Source organism: Rhopalosiphum padi, chromosome 2 (genome assembly GCF_020882245.1).
Source record: "Rhopalosiphum padi isolate XX-2018 chromosome 2, ASM2088224v1, whole genome shotgun sequence".
NCBI classification, from domain to species: domain Eukaryota; kingdom Metazoa; phylum Arthropoda; class Insecta; order Hemiptera; family Aphididae; genus Rhopalosiphum; species Rhopalosiphum padi.
In genome coordinates this window covers 52243784-52255718 of record NC_083598.1, presented here as the reverse complement: position 1 = coordinate 52255718, position 11935 = coordinate 52243784, and the positions used below count along the sequence as shown (strand labels likewise).

At 23.6% G+C, this 11935-nt stretch overlaps 2 protein-coding genes across 2 annotated transcripts; both read right to left on the bottom strand.

The window, feature by feature from the left end:
- Positions 1-197: 197 nt before the first annotated feature.
- LOC132920553 (galactosylgalactosylxylosylprotein 3-beta-glucuronosyltransferase I) lies at positions 198-5565 on the bottom strand. Its single transcript, XM_060983032.1, has 7 exons — positions 5228-5565; positions 5107-5159; positions 3929-4068; positions 3694-3853; positions 3482-3628; positions 3092-3385; positions 198-3021 (listed from the first exon to the last, which is right to left on the bottom strand). Exons 1-7 carry the CDS (start codon positions 5343-5345, stop codon positions 2923-2925), a joined length of 1011 nt encoding a protein of 336 aa, XP_060839015.1. The 5' UTR covers positions 5346-5565; the 3' UTR covers positions 198-2922.
- A 4759-nt stretch (positions 5566-10324) lies between these two features.
- Positions 10325-11916, bottom strand: LOC132920554 (KAT8 regulatory NSL complex subunit 2). Its single transcript, XM_060983033.1, has 3 exons — positions 11624-11916; positions 11152-11510; positions 10325-11067 (listed from the first exon to the last, which is right to left on the bottom strand). Exons 2-3 carry the CDS (start codon positions 11481-11483, stop codon positions 10596-10598), a joined length of 804 nt encoding a protein of 267 aa, XP_060839016.1. The 5' UTR covers positions 11484-11510; positions 11624-11916; the 3' UTR covers positions 10325-10595.
- Between the last annotated feature and the right edge of the window lie 19 nt (positions 11917-11935).

The following is an 11935-nucleotide window of genomic DNA, read 5'->3' as shown; positions in this document are numbered from 1 at the left end:
TTTTTAACTGCCAGTCTCTACATACATTTACATATTATATTTCTTCAAATCACTAGTAACATCTATTTTTAATACTATACTCAGGTAGTCAGGTAAGTCTATTATTTTAAAGTAGTTTTAACTTGATGAATATTGTTCTAAAATAAAAATTAACTGAATAAGAGCAATATCAAATTTAGTCATAAATATTAAATACATTAAATTTAAATTATTTTTATTTTATAAATAAATAATAATTTCATTGAATAACATATTACTATATATATAAAGACAAATCAATAACTCATACAATGATGTATAAATTACTGTCAATTATCTAGTAACAAATATCTGAAAACCATAAATGATGCTACATAGTTAATAAAATAAAAATGGATAAAAAAAATAGCACATATATAAATAAATAAAATACTAACTTATAAAAATATTTCTAGTGGTACAAACTATAAAATAAATACATAAATAATATAATAATGTTTATAAACTTTAAAAACCTTAATACTTAAGAGGACATTATATCCATATTCCATATGTGTTATCTCTGTCTTACCAACATACAAAATGGAAAATTTTCGTTTAGCAAAATCAATTTTGTGTTGTTAGCAGAGTGAATTTACAAATCAAAAATGTAAAGATAAAAATTATATCAAGGAAATGTCATGCTTTTATTGATATTATCATTTTAAAGTGAGTTATGAACATTTTAAAGCTGTAATATTTTACATACTTTAAACTCACTTTAAAGTGATAATATCAATAAAAGTGTATGACATGTCCTTACCTTTAAGTTTGATAAAAGGAAAATTGATTCCAATATTAAAGCTAACAACTACATATATATATATGTTCTGCTAAACGCAAATTTGCTTTGAAATACGTTAGTAAGACAGAGATAACACAGGGAGGTTTAACGTCCTATTTAGTTTAAAAATGGTTTAAATGTTTATTATTTTACAATAAATGATGTTATGCTGGTATGTTTTTTTTTAAATATTTATTTAATTTAGATAACTTAACCAGGGGCGTATTTAAGGGAGGGGCACATGGGCTCGTGCCTCCCCCATTCACCGTATTTTATACTAATTTTTATTATATGAGAAATTTTACAATTCTATGCCCCATGTACGCAAATTTGAACTTTTAGTTTGTGCCCCCCCCCCCTTAAGACATTTCTAAATACGCTCCTGAACTTAACCTTATCAAAATTAATATACAAAACAACTAAAATCATCAAAATAATATTGTTTAATAAATACTGGTGATTAAATGTATAAAAAAATATGATTAGGTAACTATATTTAATATAAAATGTCATGGCATTAAAATATCACAAGGTTTTTATAGTTTAAATTGAAAATGAACATTTAAGGACGGTTGAATGATAATACAATAGAATAGTATGATATAAATAAAACAATTTTTAACTTTAACTACCAATATAAATATCTTAACTGGAATGAAGTTGATTATGATATAAGATGCAAATTATTAATATGCTAAGATATTGCTCTAAATTTAAATTGTAAAACAATTAAACATTTTTTTAACTGTTTTATTTTCTATCAAATGTTGATAGAAATTGCTTTTTTTATTGATAAACTAACAATTAAATAAATATTAAGTTTTTATGTAATATGATGGACTTACTAATTAATTATTTTAAATGTAAATCAGATGAAAACATATAGGACTATATATTATATATATACTTTCATTATGTGTGGATTTAAATAAGGTTTGTTAAATTTCTTTTAGATAATTATCATACCTTTTTTATTTAATACAATTTTAAGTATTATTAATTATTAATTTTTAAATTATAATTATACCTTCTTTTCCATAGTTATTATATTTATCAACTTATATAGGTATATTCAATTTTTCAAAAAAATATGTTTTGTACATAATTTAATTTATATATTACATAATTTGTTATTAAAAAAATAATCTTGTCTATATTGTTGAGCACTTTTTTAAGGACATACATTACATTAAATGTAACCATATTTTGGTTAAATAAAACATTAATACAATAGAAATAGCTAGTGTATGTGTACATAATTACATAAAATGTGGTATATTATGTAAAAAAAAAAATAGGAGTACACTTTATTAGTAAAACAAAAGGATAACTTTATAAAGAGAAAAGAGAAATACTACTAAATAGTGTAATTCCTAATATTTTTTGGGATTTTAATGATGAATTTTTCTTGGTAATTTTTGTGTGTACATATGATTAAGATTTTCACAAACAATTTTATAAGAAAACAAATTATTAATTCAAAGTTATTCAAATGCAACAAAAATCGTTAAAAATGTAAATTTTGTGTATATATATTATGAGTACTTATTTTTTCATTTCTATAATTTATTTATAAAGTTTTATTTATTTCAAGTATTTTATATATTTTGTAGTGGAAGTCAATTTAACAATAATTTATAAAAAAAATAATATTATTGTTGGATATACATTTTTTTTTTTTTTGTTTTTTTTTTTTAATAATAAACAGATATTAGTTATTATATTTTTATCAAAATATTTAAACAAAAGTACCTATTATATTTGTTTTGTTTAATATTTAATGTTATTATTTTGAAATAAATTAAAAAAATGAATTTTGTATGCCATAGAAGGGATAAAAAAAAAAAATTAAAATAACCAAAATAATGAAAAATTTTTTTTTACTTCAATTGATGACTAAATGTGAATAATTTGTAATTTAATTATTTTTCTAATCATTTGTATTGGTTATAAACCAATAACTAACAAATCATTTTAATTTGTGCAGCAACTAAATTTGAAGAGTAAAAGCATGAATTGGTTTTAATTTCTCATTTGAGCAGCGATTCTTTCAAGATTATTTAAAGACTAAAATAATTATACACAAATAAAACACCTGATTTTTGCATCACTGATTGAGATTAAACTTCAATATTCATGTCTGATCGAAGTCCACGATTTTTAAGTTTTTCTTCTGCTTTTAGTATAGGTTCTTCAGTTCTGGTATGCCACACATACACCTAAATTTATAAATGATTATAATTATAATATAATATATATCATAATAAAACATAATTTGTGCAAACTTACTTTAGTACAATTATCTGCCATAGGCTCCAATTGTTCTACAGTAGTTACCTGTGAAAGTATAGCACTTTCTTGGAAACCTCGACTGACATCCCACGAAAATTCAGCATTAGGGCGTTTACGTAAAAGTTTTAAATTAATGGCAAAACCTGCCATATCAACGGGAAATGGTCGTTCTGGTCTCCAAGCACTATTCCAACCAATTACTTTACCTTTACTATTTATTAATGGCTTTTCTACTAAAAGACCACCAACAAGACCAACTGGCCATACACCAACACCTTTTACTGTTCGCATCTATTTAAAAAGAAAATATGAAAATAGAAATAATCATAACATGTTATAAATGATTGTTAGTGATAACATTAAAAATGTTAGTATAGTGATATTTACTTCATTAAATAAATCAACACTATATGTGTTATCATCATCAGCAAAAAAAATTATCCCCTCATCATTTTCTTTAGCCTTGTTATTCCTTAACCATTCTAAAGCCTTATTTCTTTGTTTAACTCCTCTAGGTTTCTTCCATTTAGGTTCCTAAATGTACATATGATTAATTTAATTTAATAAAATAAAAATGTAAAATATTTTAAACTAAATACTTTTAATTTTCTCTTCCATTCAGCTGGTGTTCCTATGGCTAAGTGAGTGTAATTTAAATTACTTTTATGCAGCAAATTGGCTACAAGTGATGTTTTTATTTCAGAATCTTCAACAATAATCCAATGGAAATTATTTACTAAACGAAAAGTGTTAGACAATCTACAATATAAATAAAAATTTTGAAAATATTAAAAATTATTAAATAACTCCAATTTAGCAATTTATTAAGTTTACCTTGTTAGTTCAGCTTTTTGTACAGGTCTTTTGTAAGTAGGTGTGATGGCATATATAACTGGAATGTTTGGTTGCCATTTATCACATATACTTTCAAATCTTTCTTTTAAAATATTATAATTTATAGAATTGATTTTCAACTGAAAAAAATGTATACATAGATGACTAACATACAGTTTAAATAGAATATATTAATAATTTATCATATTATAAAAATAAGAATAAATATAACACATGAGGGCTATTAGTTACCAAGAAAACCACAGGTAAAAACAATTAAACATTATCCATTGTACATTTTAAGAAAAATTAATAAAGAAACATTTACAAACTATTAATAGATTGACTAATTTTAAACTATGTTAGTAACCCCATAATTTTAACCAAGATAGATGTTACTAATACATTTTAGTAAAACTTCAATAAAGCAGTTATTAACAGAACAATTTATATTAATAATACAATATATACAAAAAAAAAAAATTATCAACACAAAACAATTGTAAGTAATTTTCTTATTAATAGTAGAAATTTTTATTTAATTAAGTCAGTCTCTCAATAAGAATTGTCTACTTCTTTACAAGCATATTCTGAAATATCTAAAACAACAGCATAGTAAACTAAAGAAGTGGTGTAGATATAAAATATAAATGATAATTTTTATTTTTCAGATAGGTGGATTATTATTTGTATTTATATAATAATTAAAGCTCTATGTATTTATGTTGGAACCAGCTTAAAATAGTAAGAAAAACATTACGTGTAGCCAGTGGTATATATAGGAATTATTTTCACTATGGGCCAATTTACCACCAGGCACCAGCTTGGATGCATATACAACTGGAACATTTTTTAGGTGGCCGGGTGGTTTTAATTATGACATTTTTACAGGATTTTAATTTATAAATACATATTTATTATTACATTATACATAATAGTAAATTACGTAAAATGCATAATAAAATGTTTTGATTGAATCTGAAACTTAACTATGGGCCCAGTCCTAGGGCCCCCCTCTATATACGCCATGGCTTGGTTATTTAAATTCATAATATATTACTTTTTTTAATTAAAAATAATAAATTTAGATGGTAAATAACATTGAAGGATATTCGTGGATAAATAACTTTTTTTAAATGTAATAATCATACTACTTTTAAACGTAATGGTATTCATACTTCTTCTTTAGTGTGTTCCAATGTCTGTTTTAAAATTTGATATTGTGATGCATCTAATAAAAATAAAATATTTAAAAATAATATTATTCTTTTAAGCAAAATTAAACCAAAAACTATTTACCTCTACTTCGAATTCCAATGAACCAAAAAATTAGTAATGTGAAAAAACCAAAATAAAATATTGTTCTTCTTTTATTAAACATGTCCAAAAACTTATAATTAGAATTAAAATTACTCATTTTGATTCACTCGTAACATTTGAATTTGTCAAAATATCTACTGATTCTTAATAATAAATTGATCAAAACTACAAGATATTAATTATCTTTCACAATAATATGTCATGGCCAACAAATAAATATACTTAGTATTCAATTTATATATTTATTTATTTTATAAATATTACAACAAATACTAAAAATTATTTAACTAAAATATAATGATTTAACAGAAATACATAAAAGTATAATACACAATAATTCACTAACTATTTAATATTTTAATGTCAGTCTTTTATTATATTATTTTGGAGGAATCTCATAAATTAAAAGAACCATTACCATCATGTTTGATTATTGGTTTTGATCATAATTTTGTTGTTGTGGTGATTTTAAGACATCTTGATAATAATCATAAAGTAGTTATATAATGATAATATTCTTCGTTTCTAAGTTCAATGTTTACAAGGATTATAGATAATAATAACAACGACAAGATGGACATGCCCAGCTGTTTTTCAATATTATCAGGATTGATTGTCTGTATGTGGTGTCTGAATTGGACATTTAACTCATTAGTAAATGGTGCTTTACTGCTTTTAACCACTTTTAGCTGCAGTAAGCTAAGGTTAATCGTAGTGCCGTTTGTATTTCGTAGTCTTATTATTTGTAAGTTGTAGTAGTGATTAGTGACGACTATAGTGATTAGTGTTTATTGTTTGGTGATTACTGATCTCATTTTTTGGTAAGTTTAATTATTATTGCTGTATAAGTGTAATGTTCTATTTCCCAAAAATTTACATTTTTGTATGGACAGTAGATATCTAGATAATATATTGATAGTAATTTTATTATTCATCCAAAGTATATAATCTACCTTGTATTCACTATTTTACCTTATTAATTGTTTCAATTAATTCGTTAGGATTTATAATATAAATAGTAACTTAAACTATGTTTTTTTGATATTTTTGTATTTAACTGTGTACACATGTACCACTAGAAAATATATATCATATAATTCAATAAAATAACATTGTTTATTGCAGAAATTCATCATTATTAAGACAAGACGTATCATCTGATTCATCTGAGTTTATCAAATGAATATCACCATAAATGCAACATCTTATCAGTCTAGTTAGTTATGGGTATGTACTATACTAAGTATGATACCTGTTTTATAATTTTAAAAATACATTTTAGGCTCAAGTCAATATTTATTTTTAATTCTGGTATCGTGGTGTTGTTACTATATTCATTATCTATATTCGTTGTGTGAAACGACTGTGAACTAATTAAAAAAAAAAAATTAAATACATATCAAAATTTTAAGTAATACCTATTTATATTATTTTTTCTTATGTATAGAAATTTTGAATAATCTATCATGAGCTGCATGGATATTTGCAGGTAAAACTATTATTTGAAAACGTTTTTTTTTTTATATTTTTTATTCACACTAAGGTGGTCTATACACTTGTACAACTTTTGTATTACAATTTATTTGATAAAAAAAAAAAATGTTTTGAAATAAGATTTTGTTTCAAATCTACTATTATTGTTAAAGTTAGGAAGGATAAAGTTATATGTCATATTAGCAAATAAATTAGGGATGTCTGATGTAGCTATAGCTTTTTATACTTGGTAATGGTTACACGAAGAAAAATTTATTGATAAAACTTAATTATGGTCAAAAATACAGTGGCGTGTCCAGTACAAAATATTTGGGTAGGCCAGTTTTGTTCTGTAGTGCATTGTTTCCCAATTGGTGTTCCGTGGAACCTAAGGGTACCGCCAGCCGGTGCCAAGGGTTCCGTGAGAAATTTGGTAAAATAAAAATTAATTAATAATATTTTTGACTTGAATTATGATTTGAACATAGAAAAGTTCCAAAAATTATATGGGGGTTCCACAAAACGTTTAAGCTCCTGCAAAGAAAATAAGTTGGGAAATACTGCTGTAGTGTGTAAGCGTGTTTATAACTATTAGGGAAGATTTTTCCTATCACATGGAACCAAACAGTCAAATAAAAATTGGGAAGGTCCAGACCTAGTCGGCCTACTCTGCGAAAATACCTACTATATAAATTATAGGTAGACAAAATTATTGTCGTATTAATTATTATCAGTTTTTCAAATAAACAATCAACAATAAGCTACTTAAAAAATAACTGTTTCTTACTATATTTTACTAATTGCCATAAATGTTGTAATGATGTGAAAAATTAGTAAAATTTTCACTTTAATTGATTTTTTTTTAATTGTATAACTGATAGAACCACTAGAGATTACGTGCTCTCCGATGGTAAAATGCTTATCAAATTAAAACATATACTTTTTAACTTTTGTATATTTACAATAGAAAAGCTTATAATTAATAAGATTATTTAAAACTAATGTGATTCTTAGGATTGTCTTTTTAAAAATGTGTTCAACAATAATGTACTCAGATTAGACTTAAATAGTTAAATTGTTATTCACAATTTTTAATTTTATATTAACAGTTAGCAAATTTATTATCTTTATATTACATATTATTGTGTTTTAATGTATGTTATATAATAAATAAATGTTTATTTATTGCAGTTAGGTTATAAATTGCACGAATGTGATTGAAATTACCAGTATTATGGAAAGCTGCATAAACAATTGTTTAACAATTAATACGTTAACCTAACCTGACTGCCAGCAGTAGCTTATAATATTCAAATTTTATACTTTTGTGACCGCTATGCCTATAGTTTATCATTATTACCACACTAAATGATAGCCGGAGATCATAAATTAATATAATTTGTCAACTTTTCTATAGTGCTATAATAATATACTCAAAAAAAGTGCCATGACATAGTGGGAATAATTATGATTCATTTGTTTTAATAAAAATATTAACAAATTAGTTATAACATAGAAATATATGTTTAACATGCTGATCAATCATATATGATCATATATGATTGCCAACAGTCACATAGTGGTTAACATATTAATAAATCAATAATGAGTTAACAGTTCTTTAAATAAGATTTAGTGGCTTTTTTATAAATTATTAGTATTGGTCCATTAAATTAATCAATATTTTTTGTAACTCAGTATTAGTATGAAAAGAAATAGATAATTAAATAATTTTTAATAATTATTACTTTTAATTATATATTAGTCTGGTTCATCATTTTTAGTTTCTACATTAATATTTTAATATTTTAAATTTTTAAATTAATTATACTAAAATAATTTTTTATACAAGCAATACAAAAATGGAACAGAATTTTCCATATTTAATTTAACAAGAAAATTGTTTATAATTTTTTCCAATCAATGTTTCAATGTAGTTTTTGGAAATTTCATATTTAGGTATAATAGGTATTAAAATAGAATAACTAAAATAATGAAAATATTATTAGATTATTATAAGATAATTAATTAGGGTAGGATTTAAAAACTCTAAAAACTATGAAATATTCCCATAAAAATATGCTGGTATGCTGTAAAAATGTTAAAATATACTCTAATAAACATTGTTATACATTTGTTATAGTAAGAACCAATTTAATATGTTTGCAAAAAAAATACCTTGGCTATCAATATGGTAGTATGATGAATAAAAAATTAAACATTTTTGTTAATAAAACAAAAAAAAACTTAAAACGAATGATGTATAAAAAATAAATTGACGTATAACATATTAGGAAATTTTACAAATAAACTCAATATGACCTAAATAATTTTAAAATAATAAAATATACAGTTATCTTCAACATTTCCAAAATAACTTAATTTTAATCATCAGTAAGTTAAACGAATTCTATCTTGCTTAGCTATATTATAGATGTACTAAAAAAAATATACAAAATGCTATAGCCTATAACATTTTAACCATCATAATATTAAACGAAATAGTTAATATTTTTCAATAGTATCATTAAATTTTTAACAAAAATGCATTTAGTCTGGTCTTGGACCTGTAATTTAATTAATTTCAAAAAAAGACAAGTCTAGAATTTTCTATTTTTCATGTAGAAGCATATTCTTCTAATATCTATTATTCTTCTAAGTATATTTTTGTAGCTTTAACTATATACTATATAGAAATACAACTTAGCCCGGATCTGATGTATCAAATAAAAGGTCCATTCCCACTAAAATTGTATAGAGCCGCATGCTCGTACTGCTTACATACTAACAAAATATCACAATATCTGATAATTGATTTGTGTTATGATTTAATATAGGGTTGTAGTCTTATGTTTATACTATGAATTTTAATTCTAAAATAATATCTGATTTATTTATCAATTTACATTGAATATATTTTTGATAAGTTGTATATCTAAAATAGATATAAGTATAATAATCTGTTTAAAATGGAATAAAAATAAACCATGTAATATAAAATTTGTCATAGGTGCAGATAAAAATATAAAATTATGGTAATTATTATAAGTATAATCAGTGTTTTGTTGTAAACAAAAACTAGTTTCTGCCTGAGGTTATTCATATTATATGAGACAAGAGTACTACAGATAACTTTTTATAAATAAGTGCAGCAGTGGTTATACATAGGATACAGTTGCTGTCAGAAACCATTTAAAAATGACTCTCATTGTTTATTAGCAATTGTTCTCAAACTTATTTTCTTTGTTCAGCAATTACTTATCATCAAATGATTAACAACTGATACAAAACTAAACTATTTATACATAATAATAAATTAATTAACACTTAATAAGGTTTTATTAATTAAATAAATGTATGTTGTTATTTAAGTAGTCTTTGTACCAGAGTAATGTTTGATGTTGAATTATTTTAGTCATATAATTTTATTATTAATAGGTTTAGTTAAATTTTAGTGTAGCCTAAAATGTTAAGATGTCTTGCTTAGTGTTGGATATACAAAATTGTCTCACAATGACAGTCATAAATATATTTGATATTTATATAGTTACATAGATCTTATCATCACTCACACATTGTTAATAAAAATAAATAGTTATCATATAAATTATAATGACAAATAATTTTTATTTTAATTCAATAGCAAGTTGATTTTATTATACTTAAATGTCCATGTACTAAGATACATATTATATACCTAATATTTAATAGCATAGTTTATGTATAACTAAGTAATCATGAGCTCATTAATTATATTTGTTAAATAAAACTTATATTAGTTACAGTATTAAAAATGAATTAAATTAAAATATATTCAGTAGGTGACCTAAATAGAAGTACATTTTGTGTTGTGTATATATACATAGATAAATATTTAATCTCGAAGCATTGGTAATGTTTCATGTAAAACACACGTAGATTTTGTATCAAAATTTACAATTGGCTCTTGGCATTGATTATCACTTTGAAGCACATTGCAGGCTCTGAATAAAATTTGCTTTGGATCCTTGAGGATATGTTTCTTACAATACTTACTTTTTGGTATCATTTTTCCTGTGCATTTTATACCCATTTCTACATATGTACAATGTGGAAGATGTGATTTTCCTTTATTGTTTAGTAATGAAGTTGCTCTTATTTTTCTATCCATTGCTGTTTTAAATACTACTGCCTCTTGTCCTATTGTCATTTTTTGATAGTGTTCCAATAGTTTTAACTTACGGAATTTGGCATATTCTTCATCATTAGTCCATTTTGATTTATTTAGTTGTCCATATGATTCAGAATCACATTTTTTATTAATTAAGTATTCTCTACGTTTTACTCGATACTTAAATAACAAATATCTATAGTAAAAAAAAATAAAAGAGATGCATTATTAAATTAGGTATACATTTATTTTTGTTTAAAATCAATTTTTTTTATTTTACCTGTATTCTTGTGCATATAACAACTGTAGTCGTATAAATTTATTCCTCACTCTACGAACAGCTTCTTTTTCAGATAGTTTTGGCATATTACACAAAGGATCTGATTTAGTCAAATCTATATCTTCTAATAATGGAATTTGTTTGAATAAGTCCACAGTGACAGTTTTAATTGGTTCTTTGTCTTCCAAAGGTTTGGAATCATCCAAATTTTGTTTGTATCTTTCTTTGAGAAGTTTTTTTGAGTCTATTTCATTGAACGGGTTTAAACTTTTATATTTGGTTGCATAATGACCGAATTCTTTTTTTAAATCAATTTGTTTCTTTCCTTCCATTTCACGTAATGTATGGTTACAATGCAACTATACAAGTGTTATAATAAAATTATTATTTAGTTTATTCTCATATATTCAATTATAATTAAAATTATATATTTTAAATCTAAAGTTATAAAATATATGTATCATACACATACATCAGTGGAAGATACCGTTCACCGTCCTTCAACGCTAGTTGATGAAGAAGTAGAGCTAGAGAAAATGTTGTTGAATTTTGATCATAAATCGTTATTTGTCATATCATGTAATGTATATTATTTATGCTTGCAGTAATTTTCAGATAATATTATGATAGATTAAATGAAAAAAGCATCTATTTAACGCTGTCATATATTTTGAAACGTTTTAATAATATGATTAGTGATTACTGATTATATAGTGATTATTTTAGTGTTTGGTTTATTATTTTACTTATTAGAGTAGAGTATTAGACACACGCACATAACCTC

Coding starts and splice junctions, on each gene's coding strand:
- LOC132920554 (XM_060983033.1), bottom strand. CDS start 11,483: ATGGAAGGAAAGAAACAAATTGATTTAAAAAAAGAATTCGGTCATTAT. Junction 11,068..11,151: donor TTATATGCACAAGAATACAG/GTAAAATAAAAA, acceptor TTTTTACTATAG/ATATTTGTTATTTAAGTATC.
- LOC132920553 (XM_060983032.1), bottom strand. CDS start 5,345: ATGAGTAATTTTAATTCTAATTATAAGTTTTTGGACATGTTTAATAAA. Junction 4,069..5,106: donor TGGAACACACTAAAGAAGAA/GTATGAATACCA, acceptor CATTTTTTTCAG/TTGAAAATCAATTCTATAAA. Junction 3,629..3,693: donor AATGGAAGAGAAAATTAAAA/GTATTTAGTTTA, acceptor ATGTACATTTAG/GAACCTAAATGGAAGAAACC.